General features: G+C 33.7%; 1 protein-coding gene across 1 annotated transcript in view; it reads right to left on the reverse strand.

The window, feature by feature from the left end:
* Positions 1 to 5,549: 5,549 nt before the first annotated feature.
* LOC100166258 (zwei Ig domain protein zig-8-like) overlaps positions 5,550 to 22,607 on the reverse strand; it is a 592,102-nt gene continuing 575,044 nt past the window's right edge. The window contains exons 4-6 of the mRNA XM_029487817.1: positions 16,064 to 16,274; positions 13,808 to 14,107; positions 5,550 to 6,388 (exon numbers count right to left, since the gene is read on the reverse strand). Coding sequence (XP_029343677.1) covers positions 6,207 to 6,388; positions 13,808 to 14,107; positions 16,064 to 16,274 — 693 coding nt within the window. The 3' untranslated portion in view covers positions 5,550 to 6,206. The remainder of the gene's footprint in view (positions 6,389 to 13,807; positions 14,108 to 16,063; positions 16,275 to 22,607) is intronic.

Raw genomic sequence — 22,607 nt, forward strand, 5'->3', positions numbered from 1 at the left:
GTACACTACGAGGTGTTTGAAAGTTTTCAGATAACTTTGACGTTACATAAACGCGAGTGTTACACTCAAGTCGTGGTACCAATTTAATTTTTTTAAAACTAAATCTAAAGTGTATAATCGGTTGTTCTTATCCACGCGCATAGTCTTCGCCGATAATTCCGTGTAGGTAGGTAGGTAGGTAGGTATCAGCTAACAGATTACGTTTTCATATAATTTATAGAAGACGCATTGGCAGTGAATATATTATAATAGCGACTGTTATTAATTGGTTATTAAGCTCGGTTCACTCGGATTTTACGAGTATCTCATTGGGCGCTTTAGGAATTATGAGTTGGACCCGAGCCAGTTCGGTGTGTGTACATAGATTATACATAATATTATTGTTATATAATTCGTCCAACAATTTCCGTTGTCTCTATATAGCTATCTGGTGACTAACTGGTAAAGATAATAATAATAATAATAATAATAATAATAATAATAATATGTATATTGTGACGTTGTCCACGGTTTCGTTACGCTATTGCGCATTTAGTAAATTTTGTTCCACGATGATAACGGTTAGGAAGGTTGTCGTTTTAGTTTTCAGTATAAAATATTAATATTTTTTTTTTAATCTTTATTTTTAAACAGTCCACCGCATTGACGTTTACTATTGCACTCAACGCAATTGCTTACCGCTCCGGAACGGCAGAGAAATTTAATTTGACCAAAAGCCCAATACATTATATTATCTTACACACGATTCCGATACTTTATACGTCGCGTAGGGGAAAAATATAACTAACAATAATATTTTAGATTGCTTCTATGTCGAGCAGAGGTATCTCTTCTTCTATATTTTTTTTATATTTTTTTTCTACTATTTTGCAACGTAAATTCAAGTATCAATTTATTTAAATAGGAATGATTTATATTTTTATGTACAAAAAAAGGACAGAATATTGTACCCAGACGGGTGTTGGGTACTCGTCGGAGCTCGGTATTTTAAGTGCACATAAAAATAATTTACGAGTTAAGATTTTTAAAATGTATTAAATACATATTATATTGCAGTTGCGAATATGAAACAAGTAACTTCGTATGGTCAACGTTTTATGGAAATTATATTACGTCTATAAAACACTAAGATAATTAATTGTGTATGTCAATAGGTAAGTACCTAAATATATAATATAGTATAATAAGTATAATAATGCACAAAATTTAAAGATGGTTAAACATTTTTTAGAATTTTCAAAACGGTTTCCAATTACTCGCAGATTACCGTTAATGTGCAAATAAATGTATTAAAGTTGTATCTATTTTTTTTCGGAAATATACTAAAGATTATCTATTGTTATGGAGTCTATATAATATAGATAATTCTAGAATTTCCAATGAGGATTTTCAAGGAAAGACTTGATGTCATTAGACAACGCAAGAGAGGCATAATTCTACCAGGAATTGTTTTTTATGCTAAAAACCTGACCAATGACCGTTTTTAGGAAACCGTACAGGTATATAGTATAATATTTAAATTTACGTATGAAAGTGTTTTGCGCTGTTATTATTATTTTTTTACCGAAGTATATATTAATTTATCAATTTTTATATGACTGAGATATCATACTTTTGAACCTGTAAAGATAAATAATTATAGTCCTTAATATTTTATATAAAAGTACATTATGCCTTAAACAATAACTATGATAATACGTTGTTACTTTTGCTCATCTAAAAATTAAAATACCTTTGGATAACAAATTCAATATAATTTATTTAGTCTTGTTGATCATAATACTTGTATATTATGATATTTTGTGCGGCCGTTTTTATTATTCAAACAACTTTGCTTATTTCAGTTAAAACTTTAATAATGCGTGTTAAAAATTAAAATACAAGTTTTTATTATACAATTGAATTTTAGTATTTATTTCGAGCATATAAAATAGCATGTCTTAAATAACGGTCACGGAAGTGCTTTTAATATAATACAAAGGCCATTTGTGATGAACTTTAATTGAACGTGCACTTTTTATATTATATAAAAATTGAGTGAGTGCAATTTAGTGCACTAATGTCTGAAGAACAAATATATTTTGGCGTACTTATAACATTTTCAAATAAAGTTGAATAAATAAAAGAATAAAACGCTTATTAAAACCATTTCCTTGGAGAATTCGCCATTTTTTTTTCGTTTTTAATGTTTATAAAGTACCATAAAAACGTTTTAATTTTTCAAACGAGCAACGGACAAAAAAACAACAACGAAGTTTTCTGATGTTCACTATTGAATGTTTTTTTATCAACTGCTTTAATTATTTTACTCAACATGTTTTTACAGTGTATACATTATATTACAGTATATATGGTCATCACGTGACGAACAAATACACAAATAGTTTTATGTCGAAATCCCAAAGTTTTCGACTAGGAGAACTAATATATTATTATCCCGAATAAGCGACACTGAAATGCTCACACTTACCTTTTGGTTCGTCGGGAGAAGTCATTTTCGTGACAAATTGAGTTAAAGTTTTGCTTGCAACAGAAGTACCTGCGAACGAATTCAGATCAATGCGCTCGTACATCAATAAGTAATAACTTTAGGTATCGGTCACATGGCAACTATCACTTTAATGTTACCAGCTACCTACTTTATCGTCCGTCGACTGTTTGTGATTGAAAAGGTTATTTTTAAATAAACAAAATTTCTCGTTTCTTCTCCCGGACCTCGTCTAGCGATCTCGAAAAATTCAAAAGATGTTTGTCATTTGTACAAATATTATACACACACACACACACACGCGCGCGCGCGTCATTTCGGCGTGTCTCTTATAAGAAGAAGAAATAAGACTGCCAACGACGTCAACGAACTTTTCCAATAAATTATGACAAGCGGAACAAAATCGAAACTCTGCCACCACCGCCACGCTGTCATATATTATCGGTCCGGGACACTTATTTTTCAATGCCCGAGAAACGAAACCATTAATGTTTTTTGGTATGTTAAAAGTTGTACCGACTGACCCGGATACACCATCGCCGCATTTTTTTGGCGGATGTCGAACGTCGAAGTCGAACTTTTCCAGACTCGCCCCGGGCTTTCCATATATTATACATTACGACGTTTTCGTCTCGTCAAGGTGTGTACCGAAACCTACGCGACTGGTCTCCGTCCAAAAATAAAGTAAAAAGAAAAACTTATAAACTATATAGAACCCGCGTAGTTATTCGTTAAACTCACGTCCATACGTTTATATATTTTCAAACCGAAGAGATCGCTTTTAAATGTGACCGTAGACCGTAGAAGGGGAAAACAAGTGAAAACTGTGATTGACGATCTGCGCAGGCATATCACATGGGTTTTCGCTACTATCATACATTTATACACGCTGAGAAAGTGTCTAATATTGTGAATGATATATCACATTAGAAATTCGACCGTTCCGAGTGGTGCCATCGAACTCCGAGAACTTCCTATAGTTCGAATAGGTATACAAATATCGATTTATAAAAATTAGTATTTACGGTGGTTTTGGCGAACCCATCAAACACGGGAAGCATTTTTTTCGTCGAAAAAATAATAAAATACAGTGGAACCTCGATAACTCGAACGTCTATATAATAATCGAATTTTCGATAACTATGATTTTTTTTTGTCGCTGACCGATTCGAGTTATGGAGATTTCACTGTATAACAAATAAACATATAAATAATAATAAATTTATAAAAACTTATTCAGTAAAAATAATATAAAAAATTATATACATCGATTAGAATCCGTTTATAACGCATCCGAAACTAACCCATTTTCCGCGTCGTTTATAATTTTGGATTTCGCGCGAGCGTTTGATCGACAGCCTCCTCGGGATGTCGTTGCTTCGGTACTCTCGAATAGAGTTTAAATATTTTTACTCGATTTACATATTAAAATTAAGCTGTTCCGTGGAAACATTAGCACTTTAGTTACAGTAATTACCATATTTATCGTTTGAAGAAACGGTAGTAGTTAACTTAATTATACCCGTGAGATTAAATTGAGACGACAAGCTCGTGTGTGAAATAATCATTACCTAATCTAAATCCCAACGAATGTTTGCTAAATTGCATACTGCCGCTGCAGCGTACGAATAATGAATACAAATGTATGGTGCGAATTATTTTTGGCGACACACACACACACACACACATACACACACACACATACACATAGGTATATAGTAAACTAAATTGTCAGAGACAGAGTTTGCATAATTTCATATAACATTTATTACAATAAATTAAAGGTTAGTTTAACGGTACACATTGTTTTCCTTATCTAAAATGTATAATATATATTTTTATACACTTTTAGTAGGTAAATAAGTAGTATAATAATATATTATATAATATACATATATATATATATAACTATTTTTTATTACTTTTTTTTATTTGGTTGTTTTGTTATATCAGAAAAATTAACAATTTGAATAAAAATAATAATATTTAAAGTTTTTGATTAAATAATAATAATATAATATGAAACATAACACATCAATCACTGTACAAAATATGGAAAATATTATTGCAAAACATAAACAAAAACCAACACATACATTGTAAAGTATACCTATATATATAATATGACTCATAATATAGTTTAAATTACAACAATCAAAAGAGGCTAGAACAATATTAATTTACGTGGATAATAAATTATATCAATTTTTTAATAGAATTATATTATTATTATATTTTATAATGTAAGGTAATGTTACTGTACCAAACGCAAAATTATAATATAAACTAGTTTTGTTCATATTTGATTTTTTGTAGCGTTATAATTAATTACATAGACAGCGCACCATTAGTAGTTATATTTATATATCAATATAATATGTAATCGTCGTAGACTAGAGTAAAAGAATGTTTAAAAATTAGTATACACGTGCTGTACATGAATTTCAACCGTAAGTAGTATTATTATTTTTATAGCGTAATTTTATACAATACATTATAAGAAAAAAAACAAAAAAACAATAACAACATTTAGAGCAAAATAGTTTAGTAGTAGTAGTAGTAATAATAATAATAATAATAATTATAACCTATGGTTTTATATTGTATTATAAGTTAATTTTTTTGAATAATATGACGTATATATTTGATTTTCGCGGACATTTTTAATGTCTGGAAAAAATATGTATACCAAAAACAATAAGCAAATTTCGAACTCTTACAGGTGACCGATAAAGTACATCACTGTACGCGATCGTCATTTGTCTGTGGGGTTATCGACAATTTTATTATTATAATGTACAATATATGACAACAACAATAATATTATATAATAGGTTTACATCATAATAACGTCACATAATATAATATCATCATTGGTCGATTGGCTGCAAACACAATACGTATATATTATTAGGTATAATATTATTCTTTATATATATTATAATATATTATGGTGGTGTAATAGGTATAATTAAAAAAAAAAATAAACATTTTTTTTTTCTTACCATTATTTTTAAGCTAATCAGTAACTTTTTTCAATCTTTTTTCTTACAATTTGACATCCATTAATAATAATAATAATAATAATAATCATAGTAATAATAATAATAATAATGATAGTTATAATAATATATTATAATATAGTAAATACACGTAAAAAACTGTACACGTTCGGAAAAAAACGCGTCGCCGACGGACACCTGCGTGATTCGAGTATAATATTATAATAATAATAATAATAATAATAATAATATTATAGGACACAGACTCGTCGCCACCGCATGGTATTTCATTAGCACGACAATAATATAATATTAGTGATCACAATGGATACATTGTAATACAATCGATAATTATTATAATGAATATAATATTGTAACGACAATTATTATTATAATAGCGCAAACATATCGACTTTGGGCTATCTATATCGGTGGTACGGCGCAAAATGTATTTCGGTAACATAATATTATTATCATTATTACCTATACTAGGCGCGTTCCGTTGCAGACGCTAACCTTTCCTGCACGCCGTCGGACGTGGTTTTCCCGTCGGCGACGGTGTGTAATATTTTTTGTGGGGTGGGGGGGCAGGGGCAGGGGACAGGGTATTTTTCTTTCTTCATCATTGAATAATAATATTATTTGGTATGTAAGTCGTGTTCGGCGGCGGCGGTGGCTGCTGTACCGCAGGCTCGTCGCGATCGATTCCCGCCCGTTTAGACGATCATCGAGTACAGCGTCCGGACGGCCAGGTCGACGGCAAACGCGGTCGTCAGCAGGGCGGCCCTCGTCGAATGGCTGGAGCTGAGACCCAAAACGGCCGACAGGGGCCCCAATAGGCGGATGGGTATCTGAGTGCCGGAACTGTGTCCCCGCTGTATGGCTGCCGGATGTTCGCCTGCGAGGGCGGACATGGAAAACAAAAAAAAAACAGATTTTTTTATTAAAAAAATTATTCAGCCACGTGATAATGATAAAAAGTATTATATTTTATGATATCGTTTATTATTGTTTCAGACGAGTGGGCGACACTCGCGGACAGTAAACGGATATCGCGACCCCGAGCTCGGGGTCGGCTCGTCGTTTTATTCCACTCCTCACCGCGCACTCACGTCGTTTTGAGAGTGCGTCTCGTCGTTTTCACGACGATCACCACATACACCGCGAAAGGTTTCCACGCTGCCGCAGTAAATACGACGAGTGTCAAAGACTAAAATATTTTTTCTGATCAGATTATATAGTACAACTATTATTCGGCTACGCGGCAATGATAGTAGTATAGTATCATGTTTTATATTATTATTGTTTCAGGTCAGACGATTGGGCGACACTCGCGGACAGAGAACAAATCTTGCGTTTCCGAGCTCGGGGTCGGCTCGTCATTCTATTCCACCCCTCACCGCGCCCTTCCGCCGTTTTGAGAGCGCGTCCCATCATTTTCACGATGATCACCACATACACCGCTAAAGGTTTTCACGCTGTCGCAGTAAATACGATGAGTGTCAAAGAATAAAATATTTTTCTCATTATAGTACAATCTGATTGATCGTATAGTTATTATATTATTATATGCATACCTATACTACCTACTTATATTTTCGATAGTATATAACTTGGACGATGAAAATCATTCCGGTTATCCGTGTTGTGTTTTAGAATGTTATCTACGCACCTTCTTCATAATATGTTTTAAATCTCCCTATTATGAAGTAGATGAGTGTAGTTATGACATTTTCAAATTTAAAAATAACGAATGAGATCAAATTTTAAATAGAACGTAGATTAATATCATGTGCAATGTGCATATACAAGTGATTTATAGTGATATGTTTTGAAACGTCTTAGACTCTAAGACTTAGAGGGACTGTCCATTTTTCATTAGCATCTAACCCCTCCCCAACTGCTCTACTCTTTCCAGATTACCGCGTCCAAAGTACCGTGATCACTCGAGGGACGTGTCGAGAGGAAAAGGGCCGTGTCGTTATTACTTGCAGAAGATCACAACAGCGGATCGAATTTCGGTGTTGTACTACTTGTAAACGGACCGGTGTTCCATGACTGATTGTACACGAAAACGGAAAATGTCTTAAGCTATGGCGATAACTTACAGTGGGGGTAAAATGTGGGTGCGTAGAAAATACCGCAGAGTCCGGTAAGACCAGCTGATTTCAGGGCTTCGATGTAATATTATATATACAGAGTGTAACAGATAGAACTGACTTTTAGAATAACTTTTGTTCTAATTGATAATTAAATTTTTTTTTTACATACAATTTACATTCACTTGCGCTATACATGAATTATACAAAACTTATTTGTATTTATTAACATTTAAAATAAAGAATTTTAAATTTGATTTAAATTTGTTTGGATATATTCATAATAGCCTGCAAATTTGTGAATCTGATTATAAGAACGATTTTGATGGTAAAAACATTTATCTAAGTCAAGTAGTTTATTTCTTAGAATTTTTTTAAAATATCAATATTTGTTTAATTAAATTAATTTGGAACGTGATAACTTTTTTAAAATATTCTTTTTTGGGAATTTGCTGACATGAGTATATTTCTTAAATTATTTATTAATCATATAATTTTTTCCCGTCAAGCCTTTCTGTTACACCTATTGTATAAATACACAGAATAACGGCTGCTGTATATTATTATCATACCGGCGGCGTATAATATTTTATTTCGATTATTTATACTGACTCATCCCCTCTCCACCCGTGGTCAGCTCTGACTGGGAAAAGTTATTTTTTTAGTCTTCCCCGCAGCAGTACGCGTTTGTCTGTACCTAAATAGATGTACGTTTTAATCGCGTTTGCTTAAGAGGATTGTTTTAGATAATATAATGCTACGGCGATTCTGTTCGACGATAATCATTTTCCCTCTTCCCTCGTACTGTTCGTAAAAAATCTCGAAAAATTGAAAATATGATGGAATTGAGTATTTTATCGAGCGTTCGCGCCCGTTAAGTTCATTGTGACGCTGTTCTCCGCTAATCTGTATTAGATGTTTTTCAGCACATTTCTCTTTAGTCCAATCCAAATTAATTTAAGTTGTGTAGTATACTGCAGCTATACATGCTTAACTTTATTAGTGTTTCGAAAAACCCGAACTTGTTACGAGGAATTATACAAAATAACGAATGGGTATTTGAAGGTAAAAAATTTAAGTCGAGATTACACGAACATTTTTTGTTATTGGACTTATAAGAACAAAAACATAATTTTCAGTTCCAATTTATTTTGTATAGGTACTGTCTTACGAAAGTTTTTCATATAATTTTTACAGTTTATCACAAACACTAGCCGTCAGGATCAACGAGGTAATGTTTGTACAAACATAGTTTCAAGTTATTATTATTTTTGAAAATTAAATTACTAAAGTTTATATTTTAAATGTAAATATAATTACATTGCATTTTTAGCGAGAAACTTTAAATCACACGAAAAACCAAAAGAAATTCTACAGTCTTAATAGATTACCTACATATTTCAAAATATGTACCTACATTTCTAATATTATAAATACCTAATGTACCTAATTGCATAGAAAATAATGTTTCATTTCGAAGCAACTAATTTATAAAAAACCAACTTCCATGTTAAATTAGATACTAAACTTAAGTAATTTATGTAGATTTTAAAAATGTATATTTCGCGTCGTATGGTAAAAGTTTATTTTTAATTAAGCGTCGCATTTTTTTTTTCAATTATAGATCAAGGAACACGCCGATTATTATTTATTACTTAAATGCTTTAGGAATCACACCGACGCACCGGAGTATAATATTATTTTCAAGTTAACTTTTTGAAAGTTCTATACACTACAGGAGCAGTCGCGAATACCATCATATGAATATTAATGAGCTCTCGGAAGTACTTTTAGAAGATATAATTTCCTATGTTCGCGTTTTTATAGTAGCCTAGTATAGCGGAATAAGATTAATCGTTTATTGTGTTTACATTTTCGAATATCCGATGAGTTGGCAATTTTATAGTAGGTATTAAAATTAAATTTTCTATCGCAAGAGCAGTTTGTTGAAGTCGAAAATTCGGACGGAAAATCGATAAAGTAATCTTAAGAAGTGATTTTTTTTTTTTTTCATAAAACTGATATCCTGCAGGGGCCTGGATGCTATTTATATGCTTAAGGCTAAAATACCATTATCTAGCGTAACGTGTTGTGTTGATACGTTTTAAATGGATGTACGCTAATTTTCCACTCGTATCATATAATACGTACAATTTAGTATTTACCTAGCCACGTAATAAAAAAAATTAAAAAACTAAGCGAATTGAACAAAATTAACAACATTCGATGACGCTTTGGGTGTCGATCGGTCTTGTGCGGTAACAATTATTATCATAGACCATAGGTAGGTGAGTCGACGGTAAAAATCATAGGGGAGTGATCGAGTAGGTACAGGAAATGACAGTATACGAATATTTGAAATACCGTACAGTTTTTGAACGATCCGAGTGAATTTCGACTGTGTACTCATTATGATAATAATAATATAATAATATAAAATATTATATTCTATACGTACGCGTGTGCACACAACCACCTACGAGCGCGCTCACATCTCATTCGTCTCTTGCCGCGACTTAATATGGAAATGTATTCACGGCAACCGTTTTTATATAATCCTACCCGATGGCAAATTTAATTAACACATCTTGCCGTATAATATCACTGGGTGTCGCACTAATTTTTGCGCTCACCCGAAACCGTATAGGTAGGTAGGTAGGTATATATTATATTATTATAAAGCCGCATCCTGCGCCTCACTAAAACACTAAAGCGCGCCGACAATTATTTTGATATGATAATATTGTGTCTTGCGACGGCGTTTGGTTCAGAAGTTTGCCCCCAACTGCAACACACACACACACACACACACGGAATATAGGTATATGCTTTGCGCAGCAGTCGTCGGTTTCCCCCGTCGATTGATCGTTTTGGCTCGGATCTCGAGGGCAACACGAAACGTTATTGCGTATAATACGAATATACACAGGTCTTGGTGGGGAGAGGGGTTAAATCCTCTTATTTGTGTCTCCGGTACTACCCCCCCACGATTCTTTACGATCCTCGTTGTAATTTCCTGGGCACGCCACTGGTAGTTGTAGTAAATAATTACCATGCAGTCACTCACGGAAAGATATGTCCTGATGTAATATTATGTACAAAAATCCTCGTCGAAAACTCACCGTCAGAGCATTTTTTTTAGGAGCACCGTTGCTAGAAAATATTTTAATGATAATAAAAAAAAATTTTGTCAATAACTCGTCGGCGCATCCAGGTTTTATACATTCATCTCCCAAAACGATTCTTATATTTTGAAATCGAAAATTGTTTGATAATTATTATTCCTGAATACAGGACACTCTTTGAATTATGTATTAAACAGCATAATATTCAATGTTATACCTAATATATCTTTTGTTTAGTGTTTTTATTTAGTCATTTTTCGTCGCTGCAGTCGCGTTTTATTTCATTCTTAGCGATTTCCGATGCGTACAAACATTATATCATGAACAATTAATGGTTATTTGTTTATTATATACTTGAAAATCCAATGATTAATGGAAGCATTATTATTCATTTTTAAGTGCCTTTTATGTTTCAGTACGCATATAAAAAAAAATATTGTTTTAGATGGCAAACACCGCACTTAATAAATTACTTAACGGAATAAACCATTCTTGTTTTTTTAAAAACTTTCAATGACAATAAATAAACATTATAATTTGACAATTTGTATCATTCACAATTTGTACGCATTAAAAGTGCTTAAGAAAAATACAACAACGTGAAAGCTACATTTAAAACAAGGTTGGTCATAATCTTTACGGAATATAAAGATAATATTTAATTTGTTCAAATAAATCGTTGTATAAGACTGGGTTAAATTTGATAGTTATCGGTTATTATGTAAGCAATTGTTTTAAACGCTATTGTCGTACGAATAACTGTTATAAGCTCGATTTCCAAAATCATATTATAACTATTGATTAAAACAAAAATCGTCTAGACGATTATTCGAATGGTGTGTAGAATCTGGTGAGTGGGAACGAGTTTCGCCTAATAATAACCGAATCATTTTCATTAAGACGTTATATTAGGAGATATTAGAAATGGCATTGAAAACGAGTAATTTGAAACATATTGTGTTTATATTCAGATCGTTAAATATTTTATCGTTCATGTATAGGTAAGTAGGCTGTACTCTTATAAATTTTTTATATATCTCTTCAACAATGCGATGATAATATTATTACTTTAAATGGGATAACGCACAAATAAGAGAATAATGCAGGCATGCAGCGTATGCACTAATATTCTAAATATACCTTTAGATTATTTTAAATAATGATTTGTGTGTGTTTTCTATTATCGTATTGACAACACGACACTAAGATTTCACGCTCATAAATTAATGTAATTTTAACAGTTATAATAATTTATGAAAACATCAATATCGTGTACCGTGTACGTCAGTAAAATTTACATTTTCTCTCGATATTGTTAAAACCTAATTGTGAATTTTCTGTTTATAATATAATACAACTACAATAATGTCGATATAATTTTTTTTTGTATAATTGATGTTGTCGTATCTTTTTCTATTTCGGGGTTTCGAGATGTCGCAATTTTGTAATATTTTAAATCACGCGATTACCTTCTGAAAGATACCTAGACACCGATGAACCGATATTGCCTATATACCGCGCCGGCAAAATGATAGTTTTGCATAAAATATTATTATCAAGAATAATGAGATAATTTTTAACTGAAATTAGTACACGTTTGCTTAGGATATTTTGGATATTTGAGCGCAATTTAAATTCGGTTACAAATCACTCGTAACACGTTTAGTGTAAGACCTAGTCGCATTAGAAATTAAAGAATCCCAATAAACTATAATAATATATTATTTTAACAGATATTTTTCTCGCTTTTCCTAACGTTTATTATTTAAAAGAAATAATAACTCAAATAGTTTTCGGGCTGGAGAAAAATATTAAATAAGATTTGTGTGCGGAGTTTGACATTTTAAGTGCTTTCGTTGTTTGTTAAATTTTTTTATAGCATTCGTATAGTTTTGAGTAAGTTACAATGATGTTATTTATTTGTTCATAATTTATGAGTAATTAAATGCCAGCGGTGTAATCTAAAACTCGAACCCAGGGAAACCTAACATCTGTACCTTATAACTTATGATTTATTTGGTCTGAATTATTTCCATTCGATTTCGCGGGGAACGAAAAACGCATTTGTTAAGTCAAACATTTCAAATACAGCAGAGGGATCATGGTTATATATATAATATATATATATTTAGGCAGTACGAATCGCACGTATAGTCGAATCGTTCGTGAATATTATAATGGCCATTTCGGTGAAGGGATTTCGGGAGAACAACAGACTGCTTAGATTTGAATGAAATCTAAACCGAATAGGTCGGGCTGCCTGCTCGTGGCAGCTGATATTAAAATTGGTTAATTTTTTTTCTTTCTGCGAAGAGAGGTACGCACCAGCTATAATATAAATGATATCGGTAAAAACGACAGCGAACGTCGATAATATATAATAATATAATCTCAAAATCATATTATTAAGTGATGTAATAATTAATTGGTGGGGGTGGGCCGCATTGCCACTGATGTGTGTTGCGGCCGAGCATTGGCTAACTCCTGGATGGGTGACCACCCGGGTTTCTAGTGATGGATCGTCCCCCCACGTACATGTTATATACGTGTTTCCAAAACCCCAACCGCGACCCCCCTACAAAACGTTATAACGGCCTCAGGGTAACCGACGAAATCCAACGTAAATTCGGATAACATTGAATTGAGTCCCGAAAATACTTTTGGATTATCGGAGTTGAGTCCGACCAATATTGCAGGTTTTTCGAGTTGAGTCCTTTCGGCCTTTTAGCATTACCCAGGACACACCACGTGGAGGTTGGTCAAGTAATCATCCAAAAAATGTTTGTGATTGTTTACACTGTTTTTTTGTTATTCATAATAATAATAATAAGTATAAAGAGTCAATTAATAAAAAATAACAATAATTATGTGTAATATAACGTGCAAGGTTAAAGGTCACCACCAGCTATAATAGGCAGTTATGACATTTTCTCTATACGGACTCAATTAAAAGATATTAAGACAATAAGCAGGACTCGATTCAAACACACAAAAGTAGCATGGACTCAATTCAACACCACCGGTAAATTCATTAAATAAAAAATACAAAAAATAACAATCAACAATCGTATGGAATCGTATCATGTCGCGTACCGTTCAAGACGTGCAGGTACGCGCTGGCCGAGTCCAAGTTAGACGGCTGACACGTGTAGTTGCCCGAGTCGTGCAGAACCGCGTTGTTGATGGTCAACGTGGCCACCATCGTGTTGGCGTCCAACCTTTCGCTGCTGATCACCTTGGCGCCCTTGCCGTAGTCCAGCACCCGCTTGTTGTTCTGGTACCAGAATATGTAGTCCGGGTCCCGGACGCTCTGCCGAATCACGCACTTCAGGCTCACCGAGCTGCCCTCCATCACGTGTATGTCCGACTCGCCCATGATCTCGATCTTTGGCACTGAAACGGGTAGGTATCGGTGTGATTAGACGTCGAATCGCAATTTTTATTTCAACGGTTATATTTAAGTGTAATGCCATTATAATATTGTGAGAGTTGTCGGGTTTTAGATATTCACGTGACATTATGATATCATAACGACACACGAGTGTCGGTGATATACCTCTATCGACACTCGAGTTACCAGAAGACCATAAATTAACTGGTTACAGTTTGGCTCTCTAGATAAATCGATATCGCCACCTAACTGTTTAGACTTCCAATCTTCAACGACCATAAATTAACCGGTTACAGATCAGATTGAAATAATACAATTAACGGAGGACTACCTTCACCGTTTAAACCTCAAATCGTCAACGGCCATAAATCAAACGGTTACAGATCAGATTCAAGGAGTACGGTAGAATCGTGTGACTATTCAAACAAAACATATCATTTTACAGGTCGGAAACATTTAAATTAAAATTGTAAAAAAAACATAAATAATTCACTTATTCAAAACACTTAGCCCGTACTACGACTGTCGTTTCACACGCACAATCGTCGTACCTACGTCCTCGGCGAATTACTCAGCGACAACGGGACTGACCGTGCCTGCGCGTACGGCGATGTTATAAAGTAAAATATCATTGTTGCTTCAGCACATTTTGCTTCACCTGACCTATGTCCATATTCTATAGTTTGAAATATTCCCACCTATATTTTATGTATATTAAATAATATTATACTGACGACTGTCTACAATATACGACACGAGTTAATCGTTCAAAAAAAATATATTTTTTTTTTTTAAACATAATGTATTATGTACCTGTATTACAGAGTACAGGAATTATAAATTATTACATTTCATTGGAATTATCTGTTTTGTACAAAATAATTATTGCGTTCTAAGTAAATTCGTCAAAGATGGTCGTTGGGGCTAACTGAAGTTACGAGGAAAACTGTTGCAATGTTAGATGCTAACTAAAGCTTGATTAAATTATTTATAATTTTTTTTAATACATGACGTATACCTCTAATTTACCTGTGTTTATTCAAAGGTTTATTTTAAGCAATTTTGTGGAAATGTAATTTAGTTGTAGTGGACTAAGGGCAAGTACTTTCTGGTAAATACAGTTTGCACATTTTATTAACAAGTATAGGTAGATAAAATTGTGTAAGCATCTTACATTTTAGCTATACATATTTCATGTTCAATAATATGGATTAATTTAATATCTATTATAATTAATGATTGGACAAGGCTATCTAGGTCAAACACGATATAAAAATGTATATTGATTAATTTTTAAATTTTTTATCCCAGGTATTTAACATAATATTGCCCCGTCCTGACCTAGAGCCGGAAAAAGTGCCTATAGGTAATATTTCACACCGTCGGTATTGACACCCACATATTTTTAAATGCATTTTAACTGATATTTGTGTAAATTTAAAAGTAATACGGAAATAGTTTACAGTTTTACACAAAGCGTAATTTTAAATATAAATGTAATTTTCTTTTCGACAAATGTAACGGGATCAAATTTTGGTTTTGAATATAATATTATTATGTAACTCCAATTTAGAAAATGAGTGTAAACTCGTATTTAGTCGTAATTAACGGTATAATAATTTATTACACTTTATTATACGATGTATGGTTTTGACTTTTAATTAAATTCGATCAGACTATATTATTATTATTATTATGTAAATTGTATAACGATTATGCCGTTGAAATGTAATTAACAATTACTGATATCGGGGGTACGTATTGTATTCGCGCGCACACATATTATTACATTTTTATTACATTTTATCGGTCCTTATTTTCGAAACAGTCACAAATTACGACGTTCGAACATTTATAAACGTCACACGCATGATATTATATAAAGTCAAAATATTGTTTTTATTTTTTTTTTTTACAGGGATATAGTTTTACTCGATAGGCGTTGTTGTGGTACTTACCTACGACATTGAGCTGAACCAAATGGCTCATTTTAGGCGATGTATTTATTTGACATTCGTAAATGCCAGCGTCCCTGGGCTGCACATATTTTATCTGCAACGTCCACGTGCACGTTGGCTCGACCAGAAATATTCGGAACCTATCGTCGGCGATGAACAACAGCCAATCGATGGTGAGTATGTGCGAGTCCCGCCGCCGTATCCATGAAACCTGCAACACAATGCAAGTAGGATATTTTATATTGAATCAAAGTGAACTCGATAAAATAATAAACTATAATATTATTATAAAAATAACAAAGTGAAATTATTGCGATTTCCCATTTATAATCCAGGTTTATGTTTTTAATTAATAAAATAACCGAGAGATCGAAATAAACTTGGCATGCTCGCCAGAGAGAGGGTTGTCCGGGGAGGTAACGAAATGTGAAATTAAAACTTGGGTATAGGTAAAGATAAAAAGTTCCGCTGGCGGGGTGCCACTGCAGTATGAAACAGAAATGTGTAGGAAAAAAATAATTTATTAATATGACAAAAAAAAAACCTAAATATGCTTTTAAATTAATTTGAGGGTACTTTAGTGAATCGTTAGTATTGCATTTAGTTATGATAATTTCACGGTTTTATTTATTTTATTTAATATTAAATGAATACAATGGGAGAGACGGTGCTGTTATTATATTATATTTTTATTCACAATTAATATCGTGATATTTAAATCGTGGAATGAAAACGATTATGCCCGGTTCTCGGTTGTGTAATTCATAAGTGTATTGTAATTATTTTACTTTTCTAGAGAGTAAGTTTATTTGTTAATAAAAAATGATATCTGTCTGAAAATGTTCTAACGAGTTATTCGTTTCTGGCGTATGAGCAGTGTTGGGAATAGATAACTAATAATTTATATAGATAAAGATAAAGATGACTGTAATCATTTTTATCTAGATACAGATAAAGATAATTATACTAAATTTTATCTAGATAAAGATAAAAATTAGTAAATTTTTATCTAGATAAATATGACTTATGAAATAATTTCATGTTTAATTTTGAAAATATTCAGGATACCTACTTGAGTATACAGGTAAAAACAAATACATAATTTAAAATTGTTTAAAGCAGAGGACAGAGATCGTACAGATCGGTTAAGCGATAACTGAAATACCGGAAATTCTAATAGGGTTTTATAAATATTAAATTGTTATAAATTACAATTATTATAATATTATTATTTATTATGCTTGTGAGTCCAATATCCATGAATGCTGGTTTATTTTTGTCGGTTTAAGACAATAATTATTTTTCATACTTTGTACACATTTCTATGAAACGGGTATCAGCTTATGAGACCATCATTATTCGGTGGTGGCTGGCGGGTAGCAGGGATAATCTGTTTTTGCTTTTGCTATTATTAGTTGTTCTTACAATCTTACCTACTACATGCTCATTACATATTTCTATTTTTGGGTTTTCTCATTGTTTACGATGTAAAACTCTAGACTAACAATGAATATTAATAAATATTAAAATTATTGTATTATAATGCATATTACTAAACGTGTTTTCTATGTAATAGATGAAAAAAAGAAAAATGTAAAGTAAAATAATGAAAATATTTTAAATTTTCAAATTTTTTTTTAGTTTATTTAAATAAATTATCTAGATAAGTACTCATAGATAACTAGAATTTTATGTAGATGAAGATAAAGATAACTGAGTAGAAATTTATCTAGATAACTTATCTAGATATTTCCCAACACTGCGTATGTGTAATCAATATTTTTCCGTGCAATTATAGCCAGCATCTGTCATCGATACTTCTTCTACAAACACCCCCACCTATATACCTAATAGCATAACGTTTGTCGTTTAATCATTCGAAAATGGGTTCGGTTTTAATTATAAACCATTATATTATTATTATGTTATTGCGCACTATGCCAATATTCAGCAACCTGTACGTGTATCGATTAGCCATTATTCGGTCCATTATGGTGGCTCTTAACGGCCATTGTGTGCTAACTGCATAAGTGGAGTGGTAATTTGATATTCCGCAAGAAGATTTATGACTTAATGCAGTTTAAGTACAATTGGCCACATTTGGCGAATTATTATTCGACGTGTGCAATTACATTGTATAATTCCATTACCGCCGAGACGTCATTTCCATTCTATATTATTAGAGTCGGACACGACGGTTTTATCCGCAACGATATTAATATTGTAATATTCGTACCGAAACGGCTGCATAACGTGTTCGACCGACGTTAAAAACAAAAGACGTATCATAGTAGTATTGTGTTTGGTCGCCGATGGGTTTGCGAAACGAAACGCAAGACAGTAGTATTGTATATTGAAAAATACAATGGTAGGTAAAATGGACAATGGACGCGTTCGGATTTTACGTGAAAACGTTCAGACGTTTTAACTATAATAATATTGTTATTATAAAACTTTAGAGACGTCGTAGTGTCGTACCTACCGTAAAATGTTTTCGAAAAAATAACAACGCCATGTTATGGTTTATACACGTCATCGGGTAGGTTAGGACCTATAGTGGTACATTGGTATTCGTTTTGGGTGCATAAAGTGAATTGTGCGATTTTTTTTTTATGGGATAAAAAACGAATTGGAATTCGATAAAAACTCAAATATTCGTTATTCAGTCTGAAAATTTGCTACGTGAATTTATTTAAAAAAAACTTAATCTCGTTCTTCTTCAAAACGAGCGTGTACCGCTGCACTACTATATATATATATATATATATAGCTGCGTATGTCATTATGTCACGTACATTTTATTCCGACTCGTTTGGGTATTTTTAGGAAATTTCCACGATATGTTTTTCTTGAGGGGAGAGAGTGGCGGCGACGGCGGCTTATGGTAGTAACTGTGAGTTAATGGATTTTCGGCGAGTGGGTCGTGATCGGGTAGTGGTGGCGGGGAAAGAAATAACAATAAAGTATAAAGGTGGGTTATTTTTTTACCCCGTGCTTTTCACGACAATAACACGAGTTTAAATGGGGCGCGTTACTATTCGGCAAACTTAACGGTCCCCCGGATTCATTTTTACAATGTCCCCGTCCCGTCGCCGCCCTCCCACCACACGCCGATCGCCAGTCGCCTGCACCCCGCCGGCTAGACCTCTAGAACCCTCCGCAGACGAACTCGTAGAGAGAGACACATACACACACACACACATAATAATATACTATACTTGTAGGAGTACATATTTTTAAACCGTCAATTCGCTCACATCGCTGGCCGGTCATTTGTGCTGCGCCGGCCGAGGAGGAAAAGGTAATTTTATTTAGTGCCCCATGGCCAAGGGGAACGTTGATTAAATAACTATCGTGTAAAAACCACCCCTGCGACGGCGAAGAGGCTTAACAATATTGCGCTACAAACAAAATATATATATATGTAATACAATGTATATATATGTACATTATTTATAACGCACCATGTTCGGAGAGGGGTGTTCTTGGGGGGAAGGAAACTTTTCACTCGTCTTTGTCGCCCAGTTATTTATTTTATTATTTTATCCTCTCCACTCCCCCTGACCGTATATCCGTCGTAGTGCAATCTCGTGTTCGTGCGGTGGACGTGTGGCAAAGCCCAGGCGTGAGTTTTTACGATTCCACCCGAAGCCACGGCGGCAGACCGGTCGTAAATAGAAAATTGCCTCGTCTTCTGCGAATTTTCGTCGCGCCAACGTCGTCGCAATAAAAGCATAATATTACGTGTACACAATCGCGCCTACAATTACCGTAGACCGTCACCATGGTCCATGGTCGTGTATGTATAAACCAGTAGCGGTTCTGGTATAACATTTACGAGGAGCCGAGAATTTCGTATCATTCTCTAAGTCCTTTATGCATATCGTGTGCACGACGAATACCCCTGCAGAGACTCCTCCGCCGTGTCGTATATATTATAATATAAAATTTTTTCTTTCAAAATCTAGCAGAAGGAACACTGTTGGCGTTAACATCGAAAACCTAAGTAAATTATTTATCACGTCTAAACTCAATTTGTTCCCAAAGGTCAGAACGGTCATCCGAACTCGTGGCAAGTGGCAGAGGCAATAGTTATGTACAGTCTCTCACAGAGAGTCACACCTCCGCTATTCATATTATTCTATATGCTTCTGTGTGAGTAATTCGTGAACACATTTACCAACCGTGAGACCGTGGTGGCGGTTGCCTACAAGGCCGAGGCCGCCGATACCGGACGAATAAATTTAGAAAATACACCTTTAAACAAAAAACATCGAGTTATCGCATTCGCCAACGCAAGGTACACCTCATTGGTCCCTTCCATTCATTAATTTATTTCGCTAATTATAAAAATACGACTTGACAATACTGTATAGTTAAAATCATTAAAACCTCGTAGATATTCGAAAGGCATCCCGAAGGGACCAGCTAGTATTCTGCAAGCTCACGTTCGAAAAAAATATTAATATTGCAATTTTAATGATCATTCAATATAATATATATATATATATATATGCTTAGAAGGAGTAATTTTGACAGAAAAGAAATCGCATCAAAAAATCTGCCAGTCGTCGTTAAAAAATCTACAAGACATAACATTAATCGAATTGATGTCAAAAATGGACCGATGTAAATTTTAATTTACTAACACATTGTGATTTTATCGAATGTCATTAAAACGTTGCTCAAAAGTAGAATACAACGTATTATCGTTTTTATGCTCAGTTGTTATTTCAAACATCAATATAAAAATACAAGAATAAAATTGAATTTTTAATGACGAATAGTGCGCTGGTTTCGTGTAGTCATCGAATAAAAATCTACGGTCATAAATTTATAACGCTGCGATTAAAAATTACATTCACAGATAAATTGATCAGTATTGATCGATATAGGCGTATAATATCGTTTCAAGTGTTAACATCCAAAAATACAATTAATTTTTATAGAATTATATCAAAATAAAATTTGAAATCAAAGAATAATATCGTCTAAAAATTATTAAAATCCAATGCTCGAGAAAAGCTGTTGGGAAACGAATTCAGAAATTTACGACTTGATGATTCGCTACGGTCAGTAGTTGACATGATCAATGTTTAAAACTATTATATTACTGGTGTCGTCTTCTAAAGTAATGGTTTATTACACATGACACACGAGGTGCTGAATAAAAATAGTCTCCGGGATTAAAAAGTCGCGTTGCGCGACATTTTGCGAAAAGTTTTCCACGAACCCGAGTCGCAACGATATACATTTTTTCTCTACAATTTTCTATAGAACATTTACCTGCGGCGTTGTTTAATACAAAAACCGACAAATCGTTCTGTAAATATACAATCGTATTAGGTCGTCTCTCTCTCTCTCTATACACACATATATATATATATATATACCTATGTCGTATATACTTGAATATCGTATCCGCATCCGACGCTGTAAAAACGTTCCGTCGGGTAACGTTATATAGTCTATTATTGGTACCTATATTATATATATACGCACAGTTTATCTATATTATACGCCGCAGCTAATCGAATTCCCTTCACGTTCGATTCGGAATAACGGCCAAAGCTCGAGCAACGCACATTGTTTCGAGCGTTTTAATTTACTGCGCGGGGCCCGCCCGTCGTTTCGCGTCCGCTGCACTCGCGAAATTTGCGGTCGTTATATCCGGAAAAGTATATAACACGCATTCCGGGTTGTCGTTTATCCCGAAACGAGTTTTTCGGACGTCCCGCTCTGTATTTCGCGAGGCCGTCGATCTCGGGAACAAACCGTTCCGCGCCGACTGCGAAATCCGCACACGTCCGTATTGTTGTTTTCAACTACGTCACTATAATAATATTATAACAGTGTTACGTTGTTATGCATATAATGTAATGATATTATATTATTATTGTTATTATAGAGCTCATATATAGTCCGAATACGCCGTATGATTGATTTAGCGCCGCACATCCGTCTGTAATGCGCAGTGGCGGGCTGAAGGGCTCAATTTTCACACAGCTGCGTTAACTTTTCAAAGGGAGTGGTGCCATTCTTGACTCTTTCGGCCACATTTTATTTACATGCAGGGTGACGGTGGTAAGTACTTAATTATAAAAATGCGTCATTTTAAATTTCAATTCGGTCCGCCACTGGTAATACGCCTCACTCTTATCCCACTCGGGGCAATGTGTATTATATTAGGTAGTAGCTATTCCCATGATTCCCGCGTGAGAAACGTTTCCATTTAGGACCTTTTCGTTCGGTAAAATTATGACATAACAAATTATGACATTGTGTATTTTTCTAATATTCGAGCTACGCAATTATGATGACGCATTATTATAGGTACAGTGCTTAATGTTCATCGCGTGTTTTTTTAAGAGTACTGAGATGACCGGCGACTGTATTGGGAATCTTTCCAACTGGGCGATTTTGGATAATACAGTCACTGATTTGTCCGTAGATACATCCGTTATTTTTAACATCACTATAATGTGTTACGTATATTATTTGAAGTTCATGTTTTATAACGAACGTGCGGGGATAGATTTTCGCA

This window comes from Acyrthosiphon pisum, chromosome A1 (genome assembly GCF_005508785.2).
Source record: "Acyrthosiphon pisum isolate AL4f chromosome A1, pea_aphid_22Mar2018_4r6ur, whole genome shotgun sequence".
In the NCBI taxonomy this organism is placed as follows: domain Eukaryota; kingdom Metazoa; phylum Arthropoda; class Insecta; order Hemiptera; family Aphididae; genus Acyrthosiphon; species Acyrthosiphon pisum.